The sequence below is a fragment of the Mytilus trossulus genome, chromosome 13, assembly GCF_036588685.1.
Source record: "Mytilus trossulus isolate FHL-02 chromosome 13, PNRI_Mtr1.1.1.hap1, whole genome shotgun sequence".
In the NCBI taxonomy this organism is placed as follows: domain Eukaryota; kingdom Metazoa; phylum Mollusca; class Bivalvia; order Mytilida; family Mytilidae; genus Mytilus; species Mytilus trossulus.
This window is the reverse complement of record NC_086385.1, coordinates 1,719,683-1,736,859: the sequence shown is the minus strand read 5'-3', so window position 1 is coordinate 1,736,859 and position 17,177 is coordinate 1,719,683. Positions and strand designations below refer to the sequence as shown.

General features: G+C 32.9%; 1 protein-coding gene across 1 annotated transcript; it reads left to right on the top strand.

The window, feature by feature from the left end:
* Positions 1 to 246: 246 nt before the first annotated feature.
* Positions 247 to 16,163, top strand: LOC134695305 (uncharacterized oxidoreductase YtbE-like). Its single transcript, XM_063556529.1, has 5 exons — positions 247 to 395; positions 7,853 to 7,960; positions 9,076 to 9,294; positions 14,069 to 14,216; positions 16,104 to 16,163. The coding sequence occupies exons 1-5, from the start codon at positions 286 to 288 to the stop codon at positions 16,161 to 16,163; spliced, it is 645 nt and encodes a 214-aa protein (XP_063412599.1). The 5' UTR covers positions 247 to 285.
* Positions 16,164 to 17,177: the final 1,014 nt, after the last annotated feature.

Genomic DNA, 17,177 nt, shown 5'->3' with positions numbered 1-17,177 from the left:
GTCCCCGTCCGACGGACTATCATCGTTTCCTCGAGACCATAATCGCAAATGGTTACTTTGACTATTTATTATTTAACAAAATAACTGTCAGGATGTCAAACTGATTATATATGTTTGACAGATTAATCTTAAATTATTGAAAGTATATATCTCAAATATTTGTCACTGTTTATGAATAATTAAATGAGATCCCCCCTAATTTAAGACCCTCTTTTGTTTAACAAAATCGTATGTGCAGTACGCATTTTGATTTTTTTGCATTTTAGAAATGAAGCCGATGTCGGTATGGGTATAAAGAAATCCGGATTCAATCGAGAAGATGTATTTGTTGTCACCAAGTTATGGGATAATGGATACAGTCGGTGTAAGAAAATATTCAACCGTACCTTAAAAATGTAAGAATTCAATTTACTTAACGTTTTATATTGTTCTTGTGGGTTTTGGAAGTCAACATTATTCAAAAAGGAGAAACACAAATTAAATCTACTTCTATTATAATAATTATACATATAAACCTATCATCGTTTATACATCGAATAAAAGAAGATCTGGTCATACGTGGATGAAACAGCAACTTTGCAAAACATGCAAAACAAAACAAGACAAATTGAATCTTTAACAATTATTTTTTGGGATACGATTGCTGTCAAGCAATCTGTAGACTTTTACCATTGACCCTATGACACACTCCCTCACGTCATTCGTTTAATTCTAAACATTCGGCAACATCTCAGATTCTAATGATTGTCTTGCTTTAAAAGGTAAAAACAAGCAAAACAATTGAACATAAACAACTTTCCTGTAATGTTTTACTCATAATCTTCATGTGTGATATTTTCCTTGACTTATATGCGTGTTTTTAACAATACGGAAAATCAGAATTAAACAGTATTTATATTTAGTGTTTTTATAAATTTAGAAACACGTCAGAGGGAATTCCCAAATTTTGATAACTTGCGAGAGTTCTCTGAAAGCCGATCGATAATTCTATTTCTGTCACAAGAACTGAAGTGGAGTATTTCTATATTTTACCGTTATGAAACTGATATTTGATACTGTACTCTCATAAAGAAATGGAGAACCATTCATCATATCATTTAATAAACGTTCTTGTTCCAAATCGCAAGTCGCGGTTTGTTTATGTATTAATGTCCATGTGTGGTCTCACTAATTAGAGACAAAAAGAATTGTAGAGACAAAAAGCGTCAAGAAGCGACAAGAAGAATAATATTAGCAACAAGAAACTATTTAGCGACAAGAAAACATTTTTTTTATTTATATTACTTATTCGAAATAAATATTAAAAAAATATGCAAAAGAAAACAATTTCAACGACAGGAAAATTAATTTTGATAGGGGGAAAAATGAAACTTGTAAATCTAATTCAATTGCTACATTTATTTACATGATATTTTATAAGGTATCACAGGAAGTATATTTTGTCTTTTTATTTGTTTTTAAAACCATTTTTGTACAATATATAATTAACTTGCAAAATGCATTATTTGTGCATAATTGTCCAGAAAATACATACACAAATTGTGAAATACAAATTAAGAACTGAAATCAAACAAGAGGAAAACATAATTAAAATGTCAATATTTTTCATCATTTTATTTAGTGTATTGTCTCATTTAACGATATTTATCATGTTTATGCATATAGATTGAAGATTAAAGGAAACTGATGACAATCTTGAGTTTTCAACAGGTGTTCACTATTCGGTACAATAATTTTATATTCTGGTGCGTGTAATTGATGAAGGTGTTAATGGATGTTATTTTTGCAATAAAACAAAGGACACGCACCTAGTTAATCTCATTTGTTGCTCTTAATTGTGTATTACCTTAGAGTGAAGCCACAGCTAATGTTGGTCCTATCAGGAAAAATTAATTGTACAGTTAGGAAGGAAATAATATTTCATGTTTTTGTTTTATTAAATCCTTCTAAAGGAAGGTGACAAATCTTTGTTTTTATTTTCATTTTATAGCGTTTACATTTCCTTTGCTCTTACACATGTTTAATTTCTACATCTATCAATATGATAATAAAAAGTACATAATCTCTTCATCGATTTTTTTTTATTTCTTCATCTTTCAATATAATCCTAAAAAATATTTTAATGTATGTGATAACAAAATGTATTCTTGTCGCTAAATAGCTTCTTGTTGCTTGTTGTCACTTATTATTTTTCTTCTTGTCGCTTCTTGACGCATTTTGTCGCTAATTAGTGAGACCCCACATGCGTGTAGTTTTCCTGATTTCAAGGGGTATCAGATTGAGTGATTCCCCGCTTCATTGATTAATTTGAAACAAATGGGATTCTTTCTATGTCTGTCTGCATATGGAGGGCTATTGTTGTTGCATAATTTAAATTAAAATAAATGTTTCATCGTAAAAATTACCTATAACACCCCTTCAGCAGAAATGGAATCTTCCATGTTATCGTTTCGAGTTGTCTCCCTTTTCGAAGTATTCGTCAAGAAGAATTAACTCGTTAATGCCGGTAAACGTCGTATTATATTAAGAACGATCTCAATGTAAACAGAGGAGTGTGTACGGAAAGGAGTCATGCCCTCTGACCAAAAGGAACTTCAATAATTAAAGAGTAAGAAATGGGGTTCCTCCTAAACTGGTCCGCCGTTCTATATATAGCTTCGCACCGAAGGTCAGTGTAGCGATAAGTGAACACAATAGGGGTCCAGTTTAGGGTTCCTCCTAGAAATACGGTGATAAGATACGGAAGCAAGTTAACTCGTACCACGGCATTGGAACCAAAAAAGTTAACTTGTACTACTGGGAAGTCGTAACATTCAGAAAAATATATAAAAAATATGATGTTTTATGGGTTTCTGTTTGTAAACTTAATAGAAATAAAGTTGAATTACTTGAATTTTACACAGGAGTTAAATGAAATCTTAGACAAAAATAAAGAATGTTTTAAAGCATTAATGTTTTAACTGATCTTTCAAACTAGAACATAGGCGGATCCAGCCCCCCTTTTTTTGTGGAAAAAATTTGGTTGATAATAAAGGGAATCATTGAAGCATGACTGGAGCGGGCCCCCTCTTAGGTCAGTCAGCGGGCTCCCCCTTAGGAAAAGTTCTGGATCCGCCACTGTAGAACTTAATCCAGAGGAAAGTTAAAACATTGCTTTAACTGTACCTTATTAAAATTGAACATGTTGAATATGTATATATCCAATTTAAGTTAATTAAAGCTGTAATCCGTGATCACAAATTGAATGCTATGTTTACATTTGTTGAAAGCCATGTGCTTTTTTTGCGGGGAAAATGCGGACCCCCTTAAGGAATCAGTTAAATTTCATTGTTACATTTATTTATAGACAGTAAAAATAATTTTGGCAATCATTTTGACTAACTGCTAAGATTTAATTATTCATGAAATTTTTTCTTCGGGTGAAACTGTATATACCTTAATTATCTACATCTGCCACAGTATTTTCTATCCAATATACAAGGAACATAAGCTACAAATTGGTCATTGTACTTTCAAATTATATACATTTTACAGACTTAAGAGGTATTGGGTGAAAGTAACGTATATCATGTCTATTCATCATTTAACACCATTTGAATGCATTTAAATAAGTTGGTAAAAAAAAATGTACGAGTTAGCAATGGTACGAGTTTGCATTGGTACAAGTTTTTTTTTAATGGTACGAGTTTACAATGGTACAGGATAACTATAATTCGATAAAACACAATAAGTACATGGCTCAATACACTTGTAACGGGGATTGGCTCTTCTTTAAGTTGAGTGACTATTCAGATTGTTACATTTTGCATGTGCAGTTGAATTAGTTTAGAGAATAATACTATCCAGCTGTACCAGGGTTACCGGACAAAAATGCTTGAGACTCGCGCATGTTCATGCTTTATTTGCAACAGTATTCTAGGATCTATTTCTTTCCTCTTTGATCTTTTGAATTTTGGCCAAATCTCATGCATTTGTTTAATGAAAATTTGGCAGAACTGCTATACATGTGTCAATGAAAACTATGGCAATCGTATCCCTCAGAGCATTCTGCTCTTTGGTTATTAATAGACCTGTAGGACTGGTGTCATACTATACATGCGCAGTAAGCAAACATGTCTAGCTCTAAATCGCCTGATCAATATACAATTAACAGAAACAATGAAAAAGTCTATCAGTTTAGCATGTTAGACCGTTTGCAATGGGGCCACAATGTGTTACAGTTGACCGATCGTCCGTCCGTCCATCCTTCCATCTTTCCGTCCGTTTCATATGTTTTGCAAATTTTTCGTTTCCGCACTTTAACCTCATCTTTCCTTTTCCATACACAATGTTAAGAATCACAACACGCAGACAGAGTTCGAATGTTGGCAGCGAGTTACTAAACGTTCTAGAGGCATACCCTTTTTAACTTCGGAAAATACCAAGCTTGAGCATGGGCATCAGACACATTTCATTTTCAATGAGAAACCGCGCAAGATCAGGACTAAAAAAAATTGTGTTGAACAAGGGTTGATTGCTCGCCAGAGTTTCAAATGGTATGTCAGTACGTTTAAATTATAATCTATGGATGCATCATAGAGGAGGCATCATGCATAATCGTACATGTGAAATCACACAGGGAGTTCAATGAACAAACTTTTTTGGTTACAATCATTGAAGATTTAACTTTCCAAAGTCTAAACATGAATCTTCGATAACACAAACACTAAAATATATGACCGTATATGACTCTGTATTTCTACTTCCACACAGCCAAACAAACTCCCTAGTAAGTTTTCGCACCTACAAAAATGTATTCCAAAATTTTAGATTTTTACATGGACGTAGTCATAGATCGGTGTAGTCTTTTTCATAGTTTTCATGTTAACACATTATTCATAGATTGCATGATATACATGTAGTAGCTTTGTATATGGTAAAGTGTAACATGTAGAGCTGTAAACAATTATTCTTTCAGACCTCGTTCACACTTTGATGTTTTATCGATTTAAACTAGAACGGTTTACTTTAGCCCGGTTAAGGGCTAATGTGAACGCTTTGAATCGATCTTCAATCGGTCTTAACTAAAACACCAAAAGAGGTAGTATAATTTGAATCGATCTAAAGTAAACCGATCTTACTTTAAATGTGAACGCTAGCTGAGATCGGTTTAGACTAGTACGATTAAATCAAAAATAACGTATGCGCATGTATAGCGTCAAAACAGAGGTTCGTTATTTATCTGTTTATAGACCTTTGAAACAAACTAAAAACATGTTGTCTTCGCCGTAGCATAGATTTTGGAAATCTGTGTCTTCTTATCTTATGTTGATTTATTTTCTTTGCAGGAACCGCAGTATTTCCGGCGTCGTATTATAACTTCGTTGCTTCAGTAATTTTTTTCAAAATTAAAGAAAACTGCAATAACACCAATATCAAAATTTTAACTTGTGATTCAAGAGAAACAATAACTTTATCCATTTTTTTCAAGTGTGTGTATCATCAGTGTATCAACACATGAATTTGATAAATCAGTTCTATTTATACACAATGTTTACAATTTTACGGGTAAAAAGGTTAGATCGATTGCGTTTTTAATTGTAGTGTGAACGCAGTGGTTCAGATAAGACCGATAGAGATCGTTATGGATAAAGATAATGTGAACGCTAACTGGTTTTATTCAGATCGATTCAAATTAGATCGATTAAAAAAAGGGCTAGTGTGAACGGGGTCTTACATTTGCTAGTATTGTGTGGTAAACGGACAGAAAGTCAGAGGACAAAAAGTCACAGGACATAAAGTCACAAATTTGATAGGACAAAAAGTCACAAATATGTTTTTGACCATTGTTGAATATACAAAAGAAAGATCCTAAAAAATGTTTTTTTTATTAGATATATTAATCATGTCTAAGTTTGGGGTATTGTTCATATGCCTTCATAAATGAAAATTTATTCAATTTTAATCATGCAAAGGACACATTTCTTGGCACAAGGAAGCCATTTAAGTACCAAGCCACTTTGACTTTTTGTTTTTATAACAAACATTTGGTCATAATTGATATTTATTGAATACGTTTTAAATACAAAGCTGCTTTAAGTATGATAGTTCATGAAAAAAAATCAAAAAAAATCAAAATTAATGTTTCAAAGAAAAATATTCTCAAAACTGAATTGTGACTTTTTGTATGTGACTTTCTGTCATACATTCTATTGTTTATAGCTACATACTGAAACACACAGTAGTTGTAAAGCTTATTTTGCCTCTCATCTTAACACATCGACATGCATCAAAGGAAGTTGTATATGCAAATTCCATGCTTGATATTTCTAACTAAATTTTACCGCGTTTAATGTTGTGCTGTTACACCATTCTCCCATGGTACGGTGTGGATTGAGTGTTTACACACATATTAACTATGGTACATAATTATAAAAATGGGTAATGAAACCATATCTTCTTCTTTTTATATCAATTCCTTATTTTGTATTTGAATATGCCCCAAGGTAGGAGCCCGTAATTTAGTGGTTGTCAATGGTTGTTATATGTCATATTTAAATTTATGACCCACCTACGATAGTAGAGGGGCATTATGTTTTCTGGTCTGTACGTCCGTTCGTCCGTCTGTCTGTTCGTTCGTCCGTGTGTCCGTTCGTCCCGCTTCAGGTAAATGTTTTTGGTCAAGGTACATGTAGTTTTTGATGAAGTCCAATTAACTTGAAACTAAGTACACATGTTCCTTAGGATATGATCTTTCTAATTTTAATTCCAAATAAGAGTTTTGACCCCAATGTCACGGTCCACTGAACATAGAAAATGTAAGGGCGAGTGGAGCATCCGTGTACTATGGACACATCATTGTTCTTTCACTATTTATGACAAAAATCAGGCAGCTGAACTGAGTAGAACCGAATTTACTGCAGGCAATTGTTTGTTTATTAATCAAAGAAAGGCATGTGACACCTAAAGGTTACAAAACCGCATTAGTCAAAGACGTACTGACAACGTAATGTTAGAAAACGAAAAAGATGTAAAGACACAAAACACCTTTAAACCGTCTACAAACACAACACATAAAACTACAGATTGAGCAACACGAACCCAACTTTTTTTGTCGGAATATATAGGTAGCCGGCCACGTCCACATGTTTAACCCCGCCACATTATTTATAATGTATGTGCCTGTGCCAAGTCAGGAGCCTGTAATTCAGTGGTTGTCGTTTGTTTATGTGTTACATATTTGTTTTTCGTTAATTTTTTTTTACATAAATAAGGCCGTTAGTTATTTGAATTGTTTTACATTGTCTTATCGGGGCCTTTCGTAGCTGACTATGCGGTATGGGCTTTGCTCATTGTTGAAGGCCGTATGGTTACCTATAGTTGTTAATGTTTGTGTCATTTTGGTCTTTTGTGGAAAGTTGTCTCATTGGCAATAAAACCACATCTTCTTTTATATAATAATCACAACTGATCTCACGTACGCTTTGTCTCAAATAACCTAGATTATGTTTTAATTAAAAAAAATTGACGAAGATATTTTGACAAAAAGGTGCACGAGGACCCTTGATTACGCAAGTTTGCAAATAACAAGAGCACGCGTTAACTATAACCTGTTTTTATACGACCACAACAATTGAATTATCAATATTTTAATGAGTTCATATGGAATAAATTGCAATCTCTTCTACTTAATCAAAAGCCGACAACATGATAGAGAAAAAGTCTAAAATTAACGTACAAGTCTCGTTGCACCAGAGTTTATAGAATTTATAGAGCGTCTGGATAATCGAGACTATAAACGTACCAGAAAGTTTTAGAGGTTATGTCCCTTTTACCTAGATCTAAATCCTAAATACCATGTTTTATTTTTAAGGCTTGATTTACAGTACGTAGATCTGTATTTGATTCATTCACCAAGCAGTGGTCAAGTAGTGGAAACATACAAAGCTATGCTAGAGTTGAAACAGGAAGGCCTGGTCAGGTAACGAATATCATAAATGATTATATCAACTTGTGACACAGAATTAATTTTAAACATTATCGTTATAAATTTTATGTATTATTTCAACATGAGACAGGATTAGCAAAAATACTAAATTGGAAGAGATGAAAGAAAAGACAGGAATTCGAGGATGAGTTGGTTGTACGTACATTTGTATCAATAAAACGGAAATCCTAGAAAATCATACGTGACACCCACTATATTATATAACTTTTTAAAAGTTTTGCAAGTAATTGAAATCCAATCCGTACAAAATGTAGGTTAAGCAAAGTAGTTCGGCAAGGATTTATAATTTATACTGCTGCCAGATAATTATTATTCATTGGATACATGATTTTGCTGATATCGTGAGTCGAATCACAAATACAAATAATATAGGCGTGTATGGATATAGGAAGATGTGGTGTGAGTGCCAATGAGACAACTCTCCATCCAAATAACAATTTAAAAAGTTAACCATTATAGGTTAAAGTACGGCCTTCAACACAGAGCCTTGGTTCACACCGAACAACAAGCTATAAAGGGCCTCAAAATTACTAGTGTAAAACCATTCAAACGGGAAAACCAACGGTATTTAATAGGGGCATAGGATCAATACAAAAGACCGGAGGTTGTAACATTGAATGAGGATCACAGTTACGGAATAGGGAGTAATTAGGAGTGTACAACCACGAAATCAAATACCCAAGAGAAAATATACGTGTTTTTCTAATCGATATATTGAACAAACAAACAAAAACACATTTTGTATACTTTTATGCCTCATTGATGTGCATTATGTTTTCTGGTCTGTGCGTCCTTTCGTCCGTCTGTCTCGCTTCTGGTTAAAGTTTTTTGTCGAGGAAGTTTTTGATGAAGTTGAAGTCTAATTGGGCATCCGCGTTCTAGGGACACATTCTTATTTTTATATATCTCATAGCTAGTGCAACTAAAATGTCCGTCCATTTTTGGTATATTCAATACAATATATTGTACCACTTGCTTTGTCCTGCTGAGGAGTTGTTCTCCATTGAGCTCAAAAATAATAAAAGTGCACACAATGACGGCAATTTGATTATGATTTTTGTATTCCTGTTTATCTTTTACCTTTACAGATCAGTAGGTGTTTCTAACTTTGGGGTTCAACATTTGGAAGGTCTAGAATCTGCTGGGCTTCCAACACCATCAGTGAACCAGATTGAACTGCATCCATGGCAACAGAAACAGGAAATAGTAAAATACTGTCGAGAGAAGGGAATTACAGTAATGGGATATTCTCCTCTGGTTAAAGGACAAAGATTTGATGATCCTACACTGGTGAAAATTGCTAACAAGTATGTATTTCTTTTTATATTCTAACTCATTTACATTAAAAATCATTCGGTCAACGTGTGTAACAGATGCTTTTATCATGCCACTTCACAATTAACTGTCCAAATGTTTTTAAAGCAATTGCTTTCATGCCGTCGCGTATGGCCATCTTTGTGACCCAGATCAGAGACTCCGCCCAGATCAAGCCATAGTATTTTGTTAAACAGGCTCCTGGTGTAACGATATCGCCTCGTCGTAATTATAGGTTTTGGGTTGGGACTAGCTCAAGCAATAAAAACACGTCTTACATTGACGACATTTAATAAAAGAGAGAGTAAAACTAAAAGGCGTTTCCGGACATCACTTGTACAATTCCGTAAAACATATAAAACTGAATTACACATATATAAAACATATATATCTAAATATATAACATCCCCCGGCAGAAAGAAAATTCCCAATGAATTTTTGCATATATGGAATTCAGATTCACAATCAAATAAAAATACATGATCAATATTACAATACTATCTTTCTAATTTTCATAATATTCAAAATTCTCGATCTTTCAATATATATATCTTAACAAACAAGTAACTGGTATGGATAACTTGGTGGAATAAGCATCTTGGAACAAATTGCGGAGTACTACATGTATAAAAATATCTTGCTCGTCATAAACGTGACAGTTAAATATCATATGATATAAAATACTATGAAATCACCAGAGTCCTTACTCTTATTTTGTAGATAAATGCTAAACGTGATAAAATATGCACACTTTCAAAGAGTCTCACACAAAAATACAATACAAGACCAGCTCATACTACTCTCATGCACTCTGAATTTCTCGTGAACCATACTATTCGCAGCAATACTACTCAGGTTATTTGTGATTAACATATAAAAGTCACTGACAGATATTCATACAATCTCATTTGGTTAACTATGCCTTACTATTCCAATTTCCATGTTTTGGAGTTATTAAACTTATTTCATTAACAATCAGCACTACAGAAAAAACAATGTTCATTTCATAAAATGAAGTGTAGTTTCCTTTATAAAGTTTTGACAATTCGATTAAGTCTTTAACTAATCCTTGCAACTTTCGAACTTATACAATTACATACAAATACGATAGTCATAATTCTAAATTCAAAACGGAGAATGAAAAACAACAAGTAAATCTTCTAGCTACATGTTCTAAAGTCAATGAATTTGCCTTTCAAAAGTAATTCAGGCTAACTGCCCTTAAAGTCTAATAAAAGCGCCAATACAAAACAAAAACATGTTAATCAATCAAACAATATTATTCATGTTATCAATAATCAATACAAAATACGATATTTCAATAATCATATTTAGGTAGTACAAATGTAAGTGATGCCGGAATGATATATCAAAAACACAAATGCATAGTTATACAAAATATAATAGAGAAACAAGCAATAAATGTTCATATTAGTCTTTTCTTTTGCCTCTATGGTTCATCTTTAGAAGAAGTTGCAATTTGCCGGAAATCTTACTATGAGATAAATCTCACAAATAAGTCTACGGAAGAATATTAAAATACATTTGTACAGATGGCACTAACAATATCATGAAATAAAATCACACAGATCCTGACGAATTATTAATATTATGAGTCAATGTTCAAAATTTCGAGAAATGTTACGGTTGTACATAGCTACTTTATTAAATAGTCATGAGATAAATCTCACAGACAAATAGTAACTTGTCAATATATGTATATTAACAGCTGATAAAGTTGTATGCGCACGTACTCATGAGATAAATCTAACGAGTTGATAAAAATCGTAGAAGCCAAATAAATGAAGGTTATGTTGTTTTTACAATATTCTCCTGATTAGATGCTGAAATAAATACAATCAACTAAATAAAGAAACTAAAATGTTTAAATATGTCGCGGAGGTCGACAATTTACTTTGGTTCTCTTTACTTCACAAAAGTTAATAAATTTTTGATATTTTGACCTGGCCGGTAATTTCTTGGTGCACTTCTGGCGAGACAGAGCTTTGTTATTTTGAACAAATAAAATATTGTCCGAGTTGCTCGTGTTTTCGGAGACGGAAATATCATCCAATAAATTGTCATAAATGCTGTTTGGGTTAGTTTTAACAGGCATACTATCGGGATAATCCTCATCCATATATATATGGTCTTGCAATTCAATGTCGTCGAGTTTCGTTTGAAGAGGTTCCATAAAATATTTTAAAGAAATTGCAGGTCGTTTCAGCTGTCAGGCACACGTACTCATGAGATAAATCTAACGAGTGTAAATCGTTGATGCTAGTATTATTAAATGAAGATAATATTTTGACAAATCATAAAAAAAATCCAATGAAAAAAGAAAATGCAATGTCTAACTTTGCAGCGGTGGTCGAGATTTCAATTTAGTCTTTGCCTTGGGTCCAAACTGATTTTCATGAAGCCACATATCGGATTGGGCTTGTTCACCAGCTATATAAGTAATATTATATATATTTCCATTCATAATATTCAGTGCTGGCTAGAAATCTTTCAATTTTACTTGCCTGATCACATTGCCGAACAAACCACGTGTGTCGTCCTCGTGTATGGGGTCTACATGTACTATCAACGGGAGTCACATTTTCAAAAATAATTAAAATGTCTTTTAAAAACAGCAAATATTCTCATAAAATTGTTAAAAGTCTCCTAATAATCTTTTTAGGGTCACTCCACCATGTAACGATATCGCCTCGTCGTAATTATAGGTTTTGGGTTGGGACTAGCTCAAGCAATAAAAACACGTCTTACATTGACGACATTTAATAAAAGAGAGAGTAAAACTAAAAGGCGTTTCCGGACATCACTTGTACAATTCCGTAAAACATATAAAACTGAATTACACATATATAAAACATATATATCTAAATATATAACACTGGTCTGTCATTCTTAAACACCTACGTATGTTTTCTAATGCAATACATAGCTTGAAACTTTTGAAAAACGTTAGTGGATGTAAGAAGTTTCAGCATACGTTCTTGTAGATGTATTTTTGTATTTAGGGGGACAACCGTTTGACTATCAAAAAACATAGACGTCCGAGTGAAAAAAATGCATTATTATACCTGCGATTCCGTTTTCCGTTCGTACGATGTTTCAACAAAATATGGAATCATTTCAGTTGTTGATTTAGTATTGAAAATTTTACTGAATTATCTTTTATAATATACGGTTTTATATGTTTAATTGGTGTTTTTTTAAGAAAGAGGTCAGGTGCTCTTGTTCATTCATAAAATTGTCGTTCATTCATAAATTTATCGTAAAATCAAAATCACTACACAGGTTATCAGGTTATACGTAGTGTCAAATGATTACCTGTTATCTAGAAATAGACAAAGTTAACTGACCTATTTTGTTGATTTGTTTCCGCAAATAATTTAGAGGAACGTAACCCTTGTTAAAAACACATAACAATAAGTTTGTTTTCCTTTTTTGTCATAACTCCGTAAGATTTATCGATCACCTTACTAATGAAATGGACCCGTCCAAACGTGATAGATGCCAAGTCCAGATGAAGAGATATTTACAATTTGGAATTTTCTAGTTTCATAGATTAAAAAAAGTACATCCTTTTTGGATATCATATTCAAAACTGGGTATGAATGACAAATGATGAAACCATTATCCTCGTCTTTCCAATGGACGAGTCTACTACGTTTGTTGACCCTCGACGGTCCACCGTGTTTGCAATTTTATTTCACATGTTTTCGAAATATTAAAGATCATTTTCACAATGTTTCCTGAAAATTGGATAAATATCAAAGCAACTTAGAGCTGTTTGTTCTTGTTCGTATAATGACGATTTAATGTCATGTTTGTCTGTGATAGCCTCTCTTTTCGGGATTGCATGATAATTATATATAGTTATCTCGTACCGCATGAGGATGACACATATCAACTGAGCAATAATGTTTGGGACTTAGTTTTTAAGAAATGATGACAAAGTAACATTATGAAAATATTTTTAGTCAGCTAAAATATATATTTATTTTTTACATGTTTATGTCTTGTAAAATATTTTGTTTCTTTCCCGTTTTTCAACATTTGCGTCTGGAAAGTTGAAATGTTTTAACTGAAGTGTTAAATTTAAATTAATTATGAAAATTAAATCAATAAAGGAAATTATTGCCCAGTTACAAACACTACTAGGGGATAATCCATAATAATTTCTCTTGGAGTTATATGTTTCAGCACATGTATATTTGACCCCAAATTTAGCCTGGTAAACGTGTTGTCTCCTTGTGAAATATAAAACTATTAAAAATGACTTTCTGCTAAATTCTTTAATTGATATAAAGTTAAAACCTTCTTAATTCTCACTAGACAACACTCCTGTCATGTTTAATTCTTAAATATATGTGGATGAAAAAAAAGTCCCCAAAATATAAACATGGCAGCAATTGCTTTTACAGCCTTTCAGGCTTTGATTAATTTAAATTGCCACATCTTTGAATCTTGTAAGAGGTTGATTGGCAATGACAACCAGTAAATATATGAGGAACTTGAAGAAGATTGAAATTTAAATTTGCTTTGTGGGCAGTAAGGCAACACGGTTTACACCCTTGATTGATATGGAGATAATAACGGAATCGGATAGTTCTGCCATGCAACCTTTATGCTCAGCATATTTGTCAGTGAAAAAGCGTTTACACGATGTGCTCACAAGTTCAAATGTCCCTTTAGTATCTTTCGCTCCTCTCCTAAATGGAGAAAGGTAAAATGATACAATAATTCATCTTTTTAAAGGTACAACAAATCAACAGCACAAATCCTTATAAGATGGAGTATACAACATGGGTTTATTACAATACCAAAATCTAAAAAACCAAACCGAATAGATGAAAATATGAAAGTATTTGATTGGACTATAGCAGATGACGATATGGCTATCTTAGTAAGTTTATTAGTTTAAAAATTGTAATTCAATTACGGAAAACGAATTCCCTGCTGAAACTAAAGCACCTTCTAAACTTAAGTCGGGTTTTGTCTCTGTGACACATTCTCCGTTTGCATTCTCAATTTTATTCTTGAAAAAGGTGTATGAATGGAGTGTAGAACGGAAACTACTAATGATTTTGACTGTACCATCTACTTTGCTGTTTGTCAAATTTTGTAAAATACATGAAAACTTAAAACCGACGTTGATTTTGTATAGTGTATAGGTTTCATGATAAAAAGAAAGAGAAATACACAAAATAATGAATCTTGATATACTTTGTTTTTCTGAACAATATATTTCATATTATATTTTTAAAAAAAAACCAGAACATCGTCGATATATAACTAACAATAAAAAAATCAAGCCCCACGTGTGACTTGGGAATAGAAATATTGTTCTTTCTGGAATTTTTCGTCCGACAGTAAACCCATTTATACGTGAGACGTCCGTTTTGCGGGGCAGGATACACAAGCCACGTCCGGTTAAAATGGGGACATTTAATCCGATTGCATCAGGTAAAGAAAGTTCCATGCTTCTTTTACTTTAAAACCTTAAAACAAGTCTTTAAGAGGTTTACGTATGTGGCGTTTGCAAAGCAAAATGTGTATTCCTACCCAATACAATATGTTATATATCTGTATGTTGAATCCGTACTTTCCGGAAACGTTGTATTGTCTTAACCATGATTGTTGTGATGATTACATGTATCAGCCTCTTTTGGTTATTTCAAGTGTCAGTCTAGTTTATCCTGGATAGCTTCTGTTATGGGACCTACCAATTGTATGTATTGATATTTGTCTTTGTGACGTCCCAATTATGCATGCAATACTTGCCTCTTGACGTTATGCAACAAACAATAAATCAATCAATCAATTATTTAATCAACATGTTTATTTTTTTAATGTATAATTATTTGCACACAAGGTATTGCTGATATAATACAACATTTGTCATCTTTTGATAAAGCTTTTCCAACAACAAAACACCGAAGACTACAAGTTCAAACTACTTTGTGAATTGATATCGTTTAATTCCTATTTACTAGGATTAAAATTGAATACATCATACAGACGTTCATCTACAAAATAAAATCAGTGACGCTCGAATTTAAAAAAAAATAAAAATGCCAAATAACGTGAATAAAGTTGAAGAGCATTGAGAACCCAACACACAGTCTGTACTCCAACTGATACTTATCGGACCGATTTTTATTCATGTAGAATAGATTTAATACAAGACTCTTTTAGGGAAAATAACAAAAAGAAAATACACGTTTTTATTCAAGGCATACCCTCAATCGGAACACAAGGTTATGGAATAAAAAGAAGGTTCTCATAAATCCGGGGAGAGCACACACGAAATGGTTCACTGATACACATTTTTTTCATTTCACGATAAATATGTGTACACGGTAAAGGTATATGCTTTCCCTCTCGTCTTGACCAGTTTTGCTCCATTTGCAGTTAAGTGATTCTTTTTGAATTGTTACTCTTTGTTAGCATTTTCAAAGTAGATTTACAATGTTAATGTACCGACAAAGTGGTAGGACTAAACTCTTGAACAATCGAACATAAACTACAGCTTTTATATAATTAACATCAAATCGTAGTTTCAAAAACTAATGCCGTGTAGGAAATGTTTTTAAAGGCGTTCACCGAATAAGATGTTTTTGACAAGAAAAAATTAACCAATGACGTGATGTTATTTTGAATCAAGTGCGCCTTTAGATTTTGAAACTACGAATTAAAAAAAATCATTTGTTAAAAAGTGTACCTGTTTAAATCCTCAGTATGCAATATTAAAAAAAATATTAAAACTATTTGCTTCCTTTTTATTTTACAGAATAGTTTCCCAGACAAGTCTTGTACCTGGAATCCTTGTAAAATGCCCTGGACAGGATGATATGAAAATCAGCGCCTATCAAAAAGTTTAAAAAGAGTTATGACACTGAAAAATATTATTTACCTAAATATTGCATTCTATCTACCTTTAAGTCTCTTGTTGTTTTTATTCTGATCAATCCTGATGATATTCATCTATATCGTATAGCTATCCTCGAAGTGATAAACGTAAAACAGTTTAAGCAAGAAAACGAACGGCCAGATGTATGTGCAAAATATTGACCGTGCAACAAATATGACACAGCAACAAACGAGACCGCATGAATTACAGGCTGCTTACTTGGGCCAGGCACATATAGAAGGGACAGGGTTACATTAGATTGATCGCAACAAACTTTACCTAGTAAGCATGTGATTATCGTGTAACAGAATACCTCATAAGAACGCAGATAAGAATCAGTTGAAATTGAAAAAGGGAGTTACTCAGCCAACGATACAAATAAGAAACACATCCAACAAAAAGACAGGTATTTATACATTACAAAAACAACAAAGACACTAAATACAGATCTGAGAGTACTCGCATATATACTGACTCGCATATATATTTTATTTATTTTCTTTTGTTACATCTTTTGACATCGGACTCTGACTTCTCTTGAACTGAATTTTAATGTGCGTATTGTTATTCTTTTACTTTTCTACATTGGCTAGAGGTATAGGGGGAGGGTTGAGATCTCATAAACATGTTTAACCCCGCCGCAATTTTGCGTCTGTCCCATGTCAGGAGCCTCTGGCCTTTGTTAGTCTTGTATGATTATAAATTTTATTTTCTTGTGTATAATTCGAAGTTTAGTATGACGTCCATTATCACTGTACTATTATGCATATTTTTAGGGGCCAGCTGAAGGACACCTACGGGTGCGAGAATTCTCGCTACATTGAAGACCCATTGATTGCCTTCGGCTGTTGTCTGCTCTATGGTCGGGTGGTTGTCGCTTTGACATATTCACCATTTCCTTTCTCAATTTGACACTAATTCAAAGGCAACTGTGGAAAAACGCATGCATGCATC